This window comes from Nelumbo lutea, chromosome 4 (assembly GCF_056320005.1).
Source record: "Nelumbo lutea isolate HS-2025 chromosome 4, American lotus-T2T, whole genome shotgun sequence".
In the NCBI taxonomy this organism is placed as follows: Eukaryota; Viridiplantae; Streptophyta; class Magnoliopsida; order Proteales; family Nelumbonaceae; genus Nelumbo; species Nelumbo lutea.
In genome coordinates, this window is record NC_142687.1 from 3,374,283 (window position 1) to 3,390,443 (window position 16,161).

At 38.0% G+C, this 16,161-nt stretch overlaps 3 protein-coding genes across 3 annotated transcripts; 2 read left to right on the plus strand and 1 right to left on the minus strand.

Annotated features, from left to right (window-relative positions):
* The first annotated feature begins 3,596 nt into the window (after positions 1 to 3,596).
* Positions 3,597 to 7,484, plus strand: AFB2 (auxin signaling F-box 2). The gene is made up of 3 exons (XM_088985448.1): positions 3,597 to 5,075; positions 5,974 to 6,469; positions 6,559 to 7,484. Exons 1-3 carry the CDS (start codon positions 4,624 to 4,626, stop codon positions 7,330 to 7,332), a joined length of 1,722 nt encoding a protein of 573 aa, XP_088841574.1. The 5' UTR covers positions 3,597 to 4,623; the 3' UTR covers positions 7,333 to 7,484.
* A 2,792-nt stretch (positions 7,485 to 10,276) lies between these two features.
* On the plus strand, positions 10,277 to 11,905 carry LOC148853416 (GRAM domain family protein). Its single transcript, XM_088982946.1, has 3 exons — positions 10,277 to 10,892; positions 10,968 to 11,242; positions 11,441 to 11,905. The coding sequence occupies exons 1-3, from the start codon at positions 10,535 to 10,537 to the stop codon at positions 11,648 to 11,650; spliced, it is 843 nt and encodes a 280-aa protein (XP_088839072.1). The 5' UTR covers positions 10,277 to 10,534; the 3' UTR covers positions 11,651 to 11,905.
* A 1,765-nt stretch (positions 11,906 to 13,670) lies between these two features.
* LOC148853417 (protein CURLY FLAG LEAF 1-like) lies at positions 13,671 to 15,053 on the minus strand. Its single transcript, XM_088986563.1, has 2 exons — positions 14,480 to 15,053; positions 13,671 to 14,154 (listed from the first exon to the last, which is right to left on the minus strand). Exons 1-2 carry the CDS (start codon positions 14,675 to 14,677, stop codon positions 13,786 to 13,788), a joined length of 567 nt encoding a protein of 188 aa, XP_088842689.1. The 5' UTR covers positions 14,678 to 15,053; the 3' UTR covers positions 13,671 to 13,785.
* Positions 15,054 to 16,161: the final 1,108 nt, after the last annotated feature.

The following is a 16,161-nucleotide window of genomic DNA, read 5'->3' on the forward strand; positions in this document are numbered from 1 at the left end:
CGGGCCAGTTCGGTGAGGTGTACCTCGAACTGTTACAAGGTTGGCTAGTTCGGCGAGATGTACCCCGAACTGTTACAAGGTTGGCCAGTTCGGGTAGGTGTACCCCGAAATGTTACAAGGTTGGCCAGTTCGGCGAGGTGAATCCCGAACTGTTGCAAGGTTGGCCAGCTCGGTGAAGTGTATCCTGAACTGTTACAAGGTTGGCCAGTTCGGTGAAGTGTATCCCGAACTGTTACAAGGTAGGTCAGTTCGGATTACTTTCTGGTTTGGGGCCAAGGGTGAGTTCGGGCCCCCAGTAGGGAGTTCGGTCCGCTTGTGTCTCCCCTTGGTGTTCGCACCTTAGGCTGGCTTTTGTGCCGAGCTGTTGTTTTTGCCACATGTCGCATAACTGTGAGGTCGGGCCAAATCTTCCTTCATCGAAGGTTATAGGGGGTGTGGTAGTAAATCACCATTGGTTTCATGATTTTGTCCTCAAACCAGTTCAGACCTGAAACTGGTTATTTATTAAATATATAATATTTTTATTTGTCTTATAAATTTATTGAGTTCACATGTGTGCCTCACAAGGAGTCACCCCACAATGTCCCATAGCGCATCCACGTTGTGTATTGGGAATATTTCCTGATGATAATATCAAATCCGATGATGTCATTATTAGAAGATGTTTCCAATACAAGGTGGGGATAAGGTGTAGGACGTTGTGGTGCTCCCTGTCGTGGGGAACAGATTTGAACTCGAATTAGTATATAAATAATTTAGTATTTTTCTATCATTTTATTATGGTTATATTGTCAAAATTTAAAATTTAAGTTATTATTTAAACAAACAAATATAGTTGAAGATCATAGAAAAAAATGAAGATCATAATGAAAATCAAACATAAATTGGGCATGAGTTTTTCTTTTTTTTGATAATTTTCATATTCACAAGAAAAAAATGAAACAACAACTAGTAAAATATATTGACATGTTGAACAACCATTTTTATTATCTTAAGATCATATTCTTTAAAAAAATTTATAATAACTTGTAAATCCATATTTTAAAAAAGTTTCTAGAAATATTATTAGATCAAATGCTTTAAAAAAATTGTATCAATTTCATACAAACAAAATTTAATTTCTACTTTGTCAAACATTAATTTTAAAACTTCACTTACATATGACATTAGATTATATTTGTGTTTTGAGGCATTTTATTGATGAATCATGGATTTTGCAGAAAAAAAATTAAGTTTTACAAAACTTTAATGGCCACGTATTAGCCCAACAATCGTTGCAAGTATTTTAAATACTTTACATACTTATGGTATTGAAAATAACGTTGTTTCATATTTTAAATTAAAATCATTTTAAATGAAATGTTTTTTTATATTATACGTGTGTTTCTTATTTTAGATTTATGCGTACATGAAACTTTAAATATTTGTTTCACATCATATTTCTAAAATTAGAAATTGTATTATTTATATTATAACTTTTGAAACAAGAAAGCAATAATTTAAATATTTATTTGAGAAATATGGGATATAAAAGATTCTTTAGAACTTTTTATGATACAACTGATTTATTTTTGAGTGTTTATTGTCTAACATATTGTCTTTTAGTTAATCAATTATATAAGATTAATGAATATTTTATAAAGTATATAAATGAAGAAAAGTTAAAAAATATTTCTGATGTAATAGAAATTAAATTTAAAAGTTATTTGTTATTTTTTTCAATCCCATTGTATTTTTTCAATTATAGTATATTATTTTATTCCAATTATATTATAATTCTTTTTCAAATTAACTTTATTACTTCATATATATGATCTTGTTTAAGTGGTGCCTTAGTTGGATGAAGTTGCAACATGTTGGTTTCATCGCCAATGTCATCAGGCCACGTTAGCACATGTCATCGCATCTGCATCATGAAAAGGCATCCTAAGAAAGCTGAGTCCCACACGGATAAGGTGATACACCTTGCGGGAGGAAAGTGGAACCTCCTGAGAACCTCGACGTGCGATCTCATCTTCACAACCCCGTGTAGGGGTGAGCATTATTTGGTTAAAACTGAAAAATTGAACAAAAAAATTTGGTATAATAAGACAAACTTTAGTATAATATATGTAATATATAATATATAATATGTAAGATATAATATATAATATATAACATATAATACATTAATGTATTAATATATTAATATATTAATATTATGAAATTTGATTTCATAATATATATGTTATAATAATATATATATTATATAATATAGAATATATTATTAAAATATGGTTTTAACCAAAATAACCGAAAATCGAACCGAAAAATTCAATTTCGGTTATTTTGGTTTTTCTAAAATTTGGTTTTGGTTTTTATTTTTTAGTTCAGTTTTTAAAATTTAAGTTTATTCAGTTAAAACCGAATGCTCACCCCTACCCTGTGGACCTCATCTAACTACAACATAGTTGTCAGACTATTTAATGGCATCTCCCCCTTGAGTTAAAAGGCTTTTGGCTCTCAACTCTTGCATCCATTGCATTCACCATGGTTTGGATCAATCTGTTCTCTTTGGCTCATCTTAAACGATCTTTCATCTAACTTATTGACTTGACTGTCGGAGTACCTTCCTAGGGAAATCTCCTCGGGCCTCTAATATCTTGCTATGCTTGCAAACCTCGGTGCATGTTCTCATCTTTTCACTTTAGCCCCCGCCAATTGGTATGACTTATCGATAAACTTGTTCATGGGCCGGGTTAAGCTAGGTTTTGCCTTTACATTAACAAAATATGCTCAAACTCAAGTCTGAGCCTGGTCTAACAATCGGTCCTAGGTCTTGAGCTTGAGGCCAACCCTCATATAAAGCCTGAAACCTAAGCTCGGCCAAAAATTTGAAAAAAATATTCTTCTTATTTTTTATTCAATTAAAATGTATTTTATTTATATTAAAAGACCTTAAAACCTAAAAGAAATGAAAAATCTCACTATTACTTGAAAAAAAGAAAAAAATAATAAAGAAAAAATCTATTATATATATTTTATTATATAAAATATATTTTTATTATATAATATATTATCAAATGAAGCTCGGACCGAGTTTCCAAGCCCAAGCCAACTCGAAAAAAAAGGTTATGACCGATATTTTATGCCCGAGCCCGACTTAAATCGGATTACCCATCCCATAAACAAGTATGCTTATCCCCTAAAATTTTTAGAAATTTTATTTTCAACTTATTATCTATTTTGTTTAATCTGCGTCCTCGGCTCGACACGGCACGGGCCCACTTGGGCTCGAGCTGCGGGCCGTGCCGGGCCCACATTACAATTACACCTATAGCGGGAATCAATTTTATAGTATAAATAAAAATAGTAATAAATATTATTACGCATTACTTAGTACTGAAAATGCCTAATCATTAAACACTCAAGATTCTGTTAACTGTTGCAGGCAAGTGAAACTCGGGGAAAACGATAAATAATGAAAAATCTGACACCATATCAAACGACACAATTTCTAGCCTTTCAAAAAGAAAAAAAAAATTCGTTGGGGGTATTTCCGTAAATTAAAAGGCTAAGTCCACTGTCTACACTCTTGAAGGCTGAACCCCAATTTTGCATTCTCTCATCTGTTTGCAAAGCTCACTTTTACTGATCTCTCTCTCTCTCTCCCTCCTGTGAGGCTGTCATGTGGATTATAGGCACTTCGGCAGTCCCTGTCTCTCTTCGGGAGCAGAGAGATAAGGACGCATGCAGTATTCAGCAATCTACGGTCAAGATTCCCTGAAATATCTATCGTTACGCGAAATTGGCCGTCCGATCACTAATTTACTTGACTATGGTTGGACATGATGGTCGAATCCTTAACTACGGTTACTTCACTGATATGCATCAGCCTTCTGTTCAGTGAGAGTTTTTAGCCTTCAACACAAGCCGGACTAAGTAATAGGAATACATGGAGAATGAGCCAATGAGGGCTTGGCACATCCTAACTGCGACACCGAGACAGAAAGAAAGAAGGGAAAGAGACGGAGAGTAAGGTTCCTTCCCTTTCTTTATTTTGTAATATATATTTTACCCTGATTTCAATGATCGATTTCTGTCGCTTTTACTTATTTGTGGAAGTCTCCTCCTGGACTTCGATCCAAGCTGTTTAGAGGGTTTTCCATCGCTCTAATCACCAGTTTTTGATTCCTTGGTGATAACTAGGGTCCATTCTTCATAGCTTTCTAATGGAGATTCGAGTTCTCTTTTTCATTTTCCTTCTTGTTTTCTGAGGGATTCTAGGTCTGATGTAAGGGAGTATTTCATTTCTTTTAGTATACTATTTTCTTTTAATATCAGCCATGGTTTTGGGGCTTCAGATCTGATTTTTCTGATGGGCATCTAGAGTTGTTAGGGCAAATCTGGGCGGAGATCTGGTTAGACTGCCCGATTTTCTTCTTAAAACCTTTCTTTTTCCCCCTCTGTATATACAAGCATGTCGACTTCAGGCGATCAGGGTTTGGGTGGTTGAGTCTTGTTCCTTTCGTGCTGTTTTTGTAAAAGCTTTTTGTTAGAGAAAATCTTCTCGCTAAAGCCTTTCCTTCCCGTAGATTCTCTCGGAGCAGCTTCTTCTTTTCTAATACATTCCTTTTGGAAAAGATGACATATTTTCCTGAGGAGGTGCTAGAGCATGTTTTTGATTTCCTTTTGTCCCACCGCGACCGGAATGCGGTATCCCAAGTCTGCAAGTCTTGGTTTAGGGTGGAGAGATGGAGCAGACATAGGGTTTTTATTGGTAACTGTTATGCCATTAGCCCGGAGAGAGTAATTGCGAGGTTTCCGAGGGTTAGGGCTCTTACGTTGAAAGGGAAGCCGCATTTTGCTGATTTCAGTCTGGTTCCTCATGATTGGGGAGGCTTCGTGTACCCCTGGATTGTGGCCATGGCGAAGAGCTATCCGGACCTTGAGGAGCTCCGGTTGAAGAGGATGGTGGTTTCGGATGAGAGTCTGGAATTGCTTTCCCGTTCCTTCCCGAATTTCCAGTCTCTTGTTCTAGTAAGCTGTGAGGGGTTCAGCACGGACGGCCTGGCATCCATAGCTGCGAATTGCAAGTAAGGGCATCTGTGTTCCTCCTATCCTCTTTTCTTTTATGGAAATGTTGTTTTTATTGCACTGGCTTTCTTCTTTTCTGCTCCAATTGCTGATTTAGAGGTGTGGTTTGTTATATATTAGTAACTTTAAAATCAAATATATAGCTGCTTTCTAATATTTTGTATAGTATTACGTTATTTGTTTGAATGACTAGCGGGCTTGTTATCCATTAGAAATACTAATATTAGGTTGTCACTATTCAGCCAATGCATACATAAGTAATCTGTATCATCCAATTGATGTGTAATGTGATGATCTACAAGTCTACATCCTAAGCAACATACTTAGCTGGTGATTATTGACATCTAATCCTAACTCTGTAAGCCTTGCCTAATAAAAGGGGTGATATTTTGTAAACTTTAATCTTTCAGTTAGACCTTATAGTCGTAAGCAATGATCTTGATAAGGTTTATTATTTGAATAGTTCTCATTGTTTTGTTGCCATTGGGCTCATTCTTTGCCATTATATGCTCTATTGGTTGGAGCCCATGCAACCATTATAGTTATGGCAATACTGATGGTTAATATTTTCATAATAGTTCATAGGGTAAGTCTATGATGCTGTAAATGTTTGATACTGGGTTGATTGGTTATAAGGATTTTTTTTTTGGTATTATAGTCAAATCCTAGTTGATAAATGACTTACCTCATTCATGCTGTTTGCATGTCAATATGGTAGAGAATTGGGTGCCTTGTGTTGAATCTTTCTGAACTTTTTGATCAAAGCTTCTTTGGTGATCATGAAATATGTTACTTCTTGCTCTTTTTTAATATTCTTTTTAAATGATCTGTTAATAGGAAACAACATTATTTTTTTCTAAGACAATGTTATTCTGTGTTGTTATTTTTAATACCTAGGGTTCTTAGGGAGCTGGATTTGCAAGAAAATGAAGTTGAGGATCGCCGGGGTCACTGGCTTGGTTGTTTTCCTGACAGCTGCACATCACTTGTCTCTCTGAATTTTGCATGCCTGAAAGGAGAAGTGAATTTGGGTGCTCTCGAGAGGCTCGTGGCTAGATGTCCAAATCTCAGGAGTTTGAGATTAAACCGTGCCGTGCCACTTGAAGCACTCCACAAAATTCTGACACGAGCACCTCAACTAGTGGACATAGGCATAGGTTCATATGTTCACGAATCAAATTCTGAGGCATACGTCAAATTGTGTAATGCTGTTCTCAACTGTAAATCAGTCCAGAGTTTGTCTGGGTTTTTAGAGGTTGCTCCATGCTGTCTTCCAGCTTTTTACCCTATTTGCTTGAACCTGACCTCTTTGAACTTGAGCTATGCACCAGGGATCCAGGGTAATGAACTCATCAATTTGATTCGTCACTGCAGAAAACTACAGCGTCTATGGGTTCGATCTCTTAACAATGAGCCTTTAGCTCTTTCTTTTTTATTAAGTTTTCTACATAGATGCATGATTATGATTACATATATTTGCAGATATTGGACTATATTGGGGACAAAGGGCTGGAAGTGGTAGCTTCCACTTGTAAAGAATTACAGGAATTAAGGGTATTTCCATATGATCCTTATGGTGGAGGAAATGCCACTGTAACAGAAGAAGGCCTGGTTGCAATATCAATGGGCTGCCCCAAGCTTCATTCGTTGTTGTACTTCTGTCGGCAGATGACAAATGCTGCCCTAATAAATGTTGCTAAAAACTGTCCCAATTTTACTCGCTTCAGATTGTGCATCCTGGACCCAACAAAACCTGACCATGTAACACTGCAGCCGCTGGATGAAGGCTTTGGGGCAATCGTTCAGTCGTGCAAGGGCCTCAGACGGTTGTCTCTTTCTGGCCTGCTTACCGACCAGGTATTTTTGTATATTGGTATGTATGCGGAACGGCTAGAAATGCTTTCAATTGCATTTGCAGGGGAAAGCGACAAGGGAATGCTCTGTGTGTTAAATGGGTGCAAGAACCTGAGGAAGTTGGAGATCAGGGATAGCCCATTTGGGGATATTGCACTACTGACGAACGTGGGGAAGTATGAGACAATGCGATCCCTTTGGATGTCGTCCTGTGATGTTACTCTTGGAGGCTGCAAGGCCCTTGCCAAAAAAATGCCTAGACTGAATGTGGAGATCATAAATGAAAAGGATCAGATGATGGAGAATTCTCATGATGATGGAGAGAAGGTAGAAAAGATGTTTGTGTACCGAACCTTATGTGGACCCAGGAGAGATGCACCTGATTTTGTCTGGACTCTTTGACTGGATTGGTTGGTTGGATGTGGAATTGATTGCTGAGGCTGACTCAAAATGTATCTTGATTTGAAATGGTGGGCGTGGGTTATTTTATATCTTTAGTTGATTTGAACTCTTTTCTATTTCTAAATCAGAATTGGAATGGTCCATCTCTCTCATCTATTTGTTTCAGTCTTTCAGACGGGAATTGGAATCAGTTGAAACGTATGTATTCTCATTTGGATTGGAGGAATGGCCATGTAAGAATGCCATTCCTCCCGCTCCACCAGGAATGGGAGTGAAATTCTTATGACGTCCAACCAAACCGTTGGTTCTGGTTCCAGATCTCTATTCCCCCAAACCAAACCAAATGGACATTTAATCACTGCTTTTTTATTTATAACAACAAAACTTGTATGTTTACGATCCTTTATATCATTGTTAGGCGAACATAAACGCTTGCATCTATCTAATTAACAGAATTTTCGGTCGGTGAACGCTGAACGGTTTACATACACAATCACACAAATAAAGAGCTGTATAATTAAACGATTCATTGCATCTTTTGAGCGTTTAAATCAGTGGTGTACTCTGTACTGTACTGAAAAAAAATTAAGTAAATAAATAAGAGGCTTCTAAGCAATATTTGATACCTTATCGTCATTTTCGAAGTCACCAGAATTGAAATACTTTCTCCCGTTTCTTTCATTGCCTTATTTGCCGACTCCTACTACTACTACTACACTGCTTCCCACGATTCATAGTTCTGCTATCACAGATCACGGTATCGATGACAAACTCTAATAATGCATGCTTAGTTGAAGATCAAGCTCAGGCGTGAATTATCCTAACCGAAAAAAGAATCCTCATGCATGAATTATGTGATTTATTTCTCTACAAAAAATTGCATTCGTTGAGTAGTCCTTTGCTTATGCTTTTATTTCTCTTACTCTTGTGCTACTTTAATAGGCAAAGGCTCTTTGTCGGGAGAAGACTTCGCTTCTTCCTCCCATGAAATTTTGGAATTGTTTTAATCGCTGACTCCCTTCTTCATCCCAATAAATCTTGGATTTCTTTCCATCTTCTTATCATCCCATCGTAGTGATAATGCTCGTGTCGAGTGTTAACGCAAAGATTGTCCAGTGAAAAAAAGTACTTGTGGCAAATAGAACACAAACACAATGATGGCAGTGGTGGTGGTGGTGGTGCAAGGTGTTGACTGGTTGTCGTTGTCGAGCTGTAGTAGTTCTGAGTTTGCCTTGTATCCGACAAGGTCATGCTAGAAAGTGAAGAGACATTGTTGCATGCCATCTACCTATAATGGAACTTCAAGGGCTGCCGGGGGCAGTGGTGACTGGTGAGGGGTGAGGGGACCGGTGTTGAAGGGGACACCGTCACCGCCGTGAGTGAGCGTCATGTCATGATGAGCGAGGGCGAGGCGAGGGTAAGAAATTCTCCGCGCGTCGGAGCGCATCTGCTTAGTCCGTTGACACTTGACAGTGGTCCATGTAGTCATAATGGGGTGAAGGCGTTCACTATGTCGTACTAGCTAGGAGAATTCAAAGCTTTAAGAGGCGTGTGAGGATATTGATCGATTTGAAAGACAGGAGTAGAGAGATAAGAACAAAGGGCAAAGGAAAATTAAACTGTTGAATTCAAGAGGGAGAGAGGTATTCTACGAATCTCTATCTTCTTCTCTCTGTACGTGTAAGCTCTTGAGAGGGAAGGAGAGAAACAAAGTTAAAATCAAGTAGGTGATATGAGTCACACATTAGTTGCCTTTCACAAGGTACGTTCATTGGTTAGTTGTAGCGGTGAGGGGATCAAATCCCACCACCAGGGTTGGGGGATGGGCTAGCTACCCTGTGGTCATTGCTCCTAGTAGGAGTAATTGGTATTAGGGATAAGTAGACGGGAATCCATCTCATAAATCTAAAATTATAGTCCCTCCTAGTCTACTAGTAGCCTCTCTTATAAACCGCATCTTGGCCATGGATTTGGCATCGATCCATGGTCAGGATTTATCTCACCTGTATCATGGAGTTCAGATTTTTGAGGGGGACTCAACAATAAAACCCCCTTGGTATTATCCGTTTTTGAAAATTTCTGAATCCAAACCAAATTGAATCAATTAATTAATCGGTTGATTGTTTTCAATTTTTGACCAATTCGATTCTTCGGTTTCTTAATTTTTTATATGTAAAATATTTTCTAAATATATAAAATATATAATATGTTATATTATAAATACTACCAACATGTATAATATATATTATAACCAGATTTTTGGTTCGATTTTTTTTTTTCAGTTTGAAACAGTTTTTTTCGTTTTTTATGAGCACCCCTACTCCTCTCATTTCTCATACATTGGTTCATTTTATATTAAATAAATATTATTATTATTATTATTAAAAATATAATAAATCACAATAGTCAAATATTTATAACATCTCCCCTCCGCCATTAAATTCCTCATTTCCTTTTATATTTCTTTGAGCCTTTATTGAGCATTTCTAATTAAGAAGGGGTATAAATTAGACGGACGGGATCAGGATTAAGGAAAATCCAAGACAAATCTTAAAGTTGGGTGTTAACTTAGGTACCCAGAGTATTGATGTCAAAATTCGAATTTGAGTAATCTAAATCAAAACCAAATTTCATTACAGAGGTTTCCTTGCTAGTTTCTGCGTGACGTGTGTTTATTTATTTTCCTCAAAGCTTTTTACTAAGTTCATGTTCGGCCGCGGGCAAATGTGATGTTATCTCTGTTAAGACTAGAGGCACCGTGTGACTGGTCAAAAGTAATCGTTATTCTAGAAGTTGAAGAAATATGGTATGACCGTATTGCCGCGGCGGCTTCCCACCTATCTCACGTATAACCTATAGGCCGAGAGACCACTTTCTCCGTGTAAAATGTCAAAATCCCTTTACTCTGCTGCTCTGTTTGGCCCCCTTCACCCGTCAAAAATCTAAACAAACATGAAACATCGACTCGATTCTTACTCTCGAAGGAAAATTTCCTTGCTTGTTAAGGTGCCATAATATTAAATTAGATATCATAGAGTATATATCTCCTAACCTTCCTAGTTCCTTCAACCAAGTAGCAAGTTAATTTGTATAAATAGCTAGCGTTCTCTGCACATAGCTAAAAGATGCAACGAGTCTTGAGATACGACCAAAAAACAACAATTTAACAACGTTCTCTGCTTCTGTATCCTCCCTTCAGACCATGAACACCACCAGTTCATGCGAATCAGCAAAGCTTCATCAACCCTCTGCAGCTGATGAGGCAGAGGCACAACAAACCCACCAATCTTGTTCGTCTTCATCAACTCCAGCAGCATCCGACGCCAGTGCCGTGAAATGGGGAACCTACATCATGGGTCCACCAGCCGATCCCTCATCTCACCCCGACAACAAGAAGGCTGCCTTATGGAAGGCCGAAGACTACCAGCAGGAGCTCCACCCCTACCTCCAGTATTCCCCCGTTGATAAGCCCAGCAATAATCCCTTGGAACCTGTCATCCATCTCTTCAATTCCTGGAGCAGGCGGGCAGAGACATTAGCGCGAAATATCTGGCAAAACCGTAAGCTTTCCAACAGCTCTACAACCTCTGCCGTTTCTGTGTTTTGATTACTGATTTGGGTGTTGGTATTTGCAGTTAAAATGGGACAGTCCGTGTCAGGGGCTGCATGGGCCAAGGTTAACCTGACTGCCAAAGCAATAACAGAAGGTGGCTTCGAATCCCTCTACAAGCAGACTTTCACCAATGATCCCAACGAGAAACTAAAGAAGACTTTCGCCTGCTATCTGTCAACCTCCACTGGTCCCGTCACTGGAACACTTTATCTCACAAATGTCAATATCGCTTTCTGCAGTGATCGTCCCCTTTCCTTCACTGCACCTTCAGGCCAGGAAGCTTGGAGTTACTACAAGGTAAACATCAATTATACCAAGTATAAAATAGGGAAATTCATAATTACATAGACAGCCCTACTTCTGAGTTCTGATTCTGTATGGAGGAAAGTGGGATGTGCCAAAAGTAGTCTCCTCCTGAATCCTGACACAGATGTGCAAAGCATCCATAATTTCTTCCTCCAAATTGTAGTAATTAATCCGTGCTACCTTGAACAGGTTATGGTACCTTGGGTGAAGATTAGCACCATCAACCCCATCAGCATGGTAGAAAATCCATCGGAGAAGTACATCCAGGTCATCACGGTTGACGTTCACGAATTCTGGTTCATGGGTCTCGTCAACCATGAAAAAGCAACCCGTCATCTCTCGAATACTTTATCAGAATTCTCCACATCACAGAGAGCAGTGCAGCCAACAGTTCGATAATCCATATAAATGACCATCTTTTCTATCATGTTCTCGCGTGAGAAGGGTCTTTCTTCTCTGTTTTCCTTTATTTTTACAGTTTTCCTTGTGGCTGTTTATACGTTTCTTGTTCGCTGAAATGTATTTGTTTATACTTGATGCTGGTCTGTTTAGTTTGTGCGATAATAATAATTTTCTTTACTGTTGTTAGATTGTAATGACAAGAACCTGCTCACTAAGCTTAATTCCTAAAGGTCTTCTTATCTTGTTCCTGTATTTTGCCTCATTGGCCCAGTTCCGCGGAATTCAGATTACTAGCCTCTCCGAAAAAACGCAGAATTGAATGCTTAGAAGCGGGCCTCTGCTTCCATTTCAATTTTCTACCCTGATTAGAATACACCAATATAGTAGATTCCAATTCCATAGCTAAGCTTAACTAGTCTCAGCCATATTTCCAACTACTTGGTCGCCAACACGAATGTAATTCCTATATCCTGTCATTTTTCTGAACCAGGAGGCAAAGAGATTAGCAATCATTAATGATTTTCAAATAGATGCAAGCCGTACTCTGAAGAAGCGTCAAGCACATAGACTACAGACTAACTTAAAATTATATATCCAATTAATTTATCCTTACATTCATTAAAGTGATTTCCTTCTCCTATGTTTCTATTCATAATTTTGGCCACGATTAAGGCAGGCTGAAAAATGCAGGGAGAGCTGGTAGCTTACTTTCTTTCCAAAACAAAAAATCTGAATGGTAGTATTTGCAACGAGACAAACTGTTGTATCCCAAGGAACCAACCATCCATGATTGTCCTTCCATATTCTATTTGATGCAGCGGGGTAAAGTCTGCAATTTTTCCTAATAACACAGTGTTGAGTCACCCCGAGACAGGGCCTAAATGAAAAAAACGGGTAAATCGAACTTTAATCTAGCATTTGGTATGTTGTTTGCGTTCTTCTATTCTTGCGATAGTATCCATTCAGAGTGCAAATATAGGTGATACCAGCTTAGATTCCATAACTCCCATTGTCATCATTTGTCAACCATTCAATGTAGATTGTAGTTTGTAGAAAAGGAATTACATGGACAATTTCATGTTGGCTCATGAGGTCTAAGAGCCTCTACGCTTTCTGTAGATGTCTCCCCTGTTACAAAATCTGCTTATGCTTCCAGGCCGTAAGTTATCAAATTGGGACTGATCACTGATGGTAGCAAGGTTCAGGTGCTATCAAGCCTCTCAGCCGCTTCTTGGTTCTATCAGACAAATTCCTATCTGACTTCTCAAGAGAAATCTTCTTATAGACCAGTAAGAGCTGTATTCATCAGCATAGTCCAGTGACTCGTCTTGGACATTTCAATAGAAAAAAAAAGTTTTCTCCGTTTTGATTCTACCTTACACAAACCAGGTATAAACATTTAATTCCATGATCAATCCCAATACCATTTCCGATATAAACAGTCTACAAAGACAATCAATTAATGATTGCAAGGAGTCCGATAATTTGAACTCAGCCCCTCCTGCTGCAGCATCTAGATCTCGGTTGGGTCAGTAGTTTCAAAAGTAAAATATCTTATGATGTTTTGTATCTACATGCATACATTGCATGGAAACATAATATATAGTTATATACATATAAACAAATATATTATTGGAGCGTGGAGGTTCGTGATTTGATAGGGGTTGGTCAATTATTAAACCATTGTGCCAAGGTCTATCCTCATATATTTAAATTAATCTTAAATAAAATAAAATAAAAACAATCTTCCCATCGCCGAACCAATCAATCGCTAAAAAAATTAATGAACTCTGACCGATCAAAACTTGAGCTTGTGTGTGAGAGAAATTTTAATCAACAAATTCACAGAGAGACTTACAGAAAACTAGGGTTCTACAAGTCTCGATCGTTACCGATTTTATTCTTTCCTCCCTCCTCCCTCTCGCTCATTGACCCAGATAGCTCTCGACACCTCGTCTCTGCAGCCCTCATGATTCTCAAGATAAAACCGAAAATGGTAAGAATAGGACTAAAGGAGAAAGAACAATAAAACGCTAACGAGCTCATTTGTTTCGTTTAACCAGTCCACACCGACAAATGTTTCAACTTTCAAGACACCGAGAAACCAAAGAAAGAATAAACAAAAGCGAGTTTTACGGGGACTCATTGTCATTTTGATCGAAGTGTAGAAGAAGACCGCTGCACCTGGGACATTCTTCTACCTCTTTTGGCACCATGAAATATAGAAGACACCTCTTACAACCAGTGACGACGAGGACATGATCGCCTTCGTTCCGATAATCGTTCGTCAATGGGAGAGAAGAATCAGAGTAGGAATCCTCGCTGTCATACAATCTATCTTCTTCTTCTTCTTCTTCTTCTTCTTCTTCTTCCTCCTCATCCTCTTCCTCCTCCTCCTGTTCCTCCAAGGAGTAGTAGTTCTCATCAATCGTTGCCGTTTTCCGTGGATCATTTTTTTCTTTAGTTCCGTTCCGCCAGTTTATATAATAAATCTCACCCGTCTGCATGAGGACCGTGTAAAAGAATCAAAATTCACAAATTTGAAAAAAAAAAGCAATACAGAGAGGGTGAAACCCACCCACACACACAAAAGAAAGACTATAAAGGATTCGAACATAAACAAAGTTGCAAAAAGGAAAAATATTGTGAAACAAAAAAAAAAAAAAAAAAGAAAGTTACGAAAAGCTTATTCGCGTTTTCTCTATTATAGGCTCCTTATGGCTTGTGTTTGTTTGAGTAAAGGAGATGAGAGAGAGAAATAAATTAAAAGGAAGAGAATTGTAGGGTCTGGTTCTGCATTTATTGAAGTAGGTGTAAAGTGTAAACCTTTAAATCGAGACATTGTTGCCATTGATAAGGAAGAGCTACGTGTGAATTAAGTTCTATACTGGTGTCGCCATATATCTTCGGATTATCCGAAGCCGCTGGCCTGTTCAGTCCGTCACCAGCGCCTGCGCCGCCTTCGTCATTATTCAGCGAACAGTTTCGGAGAGATCGTTCCAAAGAATCAGTAATCATCGCCATCTCTGGAGCTGTCTTTGAGACAAAAATAAATAAATAAAATACAGAAAAAAGTGTGAAAACCAAACACACAAAGGATAGAAATATAATCTCAGCAGTGTGGGTTTCTAAATGCCACTAACATCTATCTATCTCAGGTATCAATTGGTTTGTTACGTTTTTTTTTTTTATTTTATTTTTTATGAGGAGAGAGAAGAAGCGATGGAACCCGTCTCGCGTAAAAACGAGACAGAGGTAGAGGTTTCCAAGAAGAACGCCGGAGATCTTTATAAAAGTTTCCGATTTTTCGTGAAGAATCGCTTGCTGTCAAACGGCCGGCGAACGTACTCAAACTCGCAAACAAAGACTTTGACCCCCGTGAATTTTGATGAGAGAACCCAATTTGATTGATTACCGGCATCATAGTTTTTACGACGCGAGAAAATCCTATACCCAAAATAACCTCGTAGCGGAATTGAAATGACTGTCACCTGCCACCATCACCAGAGCAGACCACTGGACCACCGGTCTTTCCTCTTGTGACAAAATCTAGGAAATGCGACATTAAATTTGAAGCCACGTACGGTACAAACACATTAACATGAAAGGATTGCAGTAACCATAAGGTGTCCCTGTAACGAGAAGGAAAATCAAAAATCAAAAAATCAAAAATAAAAAAGATGTACAGTAGACTGCTACGACCGAGGCGGAGGAAAGTAGCTTTTTCCGTGGTAAAAGGACCTTTACAGTTTTTGCTTGTAATAGCCAATAAACACGAAAAAGATGACAAAGAGATTTCTTCTTTTTAGGGAACCAAAGGATATTTAAATTTGCTACTTATTGCTAACCCCAGATAACCCGGTTTTTTTTTTTTTCTTCTTTTTTCGTTTATTGAATTGGCTTCTCTCAATCAGCTTTGACGACCGAAAGTCGAAACAATACTGATATCACGATGAGCAAGGGCACAATGACAGGAGAAAAAAGAAAAAGCATTTGCCCCGACTGACGATATGATGCGTTCAATTTTGGGATTCAGTAGAGCTCGTGATATAGCTAGAAAAGCTTTTCAGCCCTAGTAACAAAAATAGTTACCCGCACCGAATATATCTAATTCAGTAGACTAGCTTTCTGCATATTAGTTCTTTTTCAGCTAAAAATTATTGATTGGTACAGCGCCAAATGACTTCGAATACAGAACAGAGGTTCATTGAACACTGCTGTAATTATAATTAATTTGTATCAATGCAATTATATTTTGTAAACCCAATTCAAGTATTGATTAATACGATCAACTTAGACCAGTTTCTTCTTTTATTCTATACCATCACCAGACTAGTATTTCATTGCAGTGATTATAGAAATTATTTAAGATGGAAAAGAAAGCGAGTCTGGGAGGCGATTAAACAATTGGTTTTCAGATGTTAAACTCATTGTAGATATATAGATACACAAGGTAGTATTGTCTTCTACCTTTTTCATGAACTTGAAACTGACAAAACAAGTTCTGT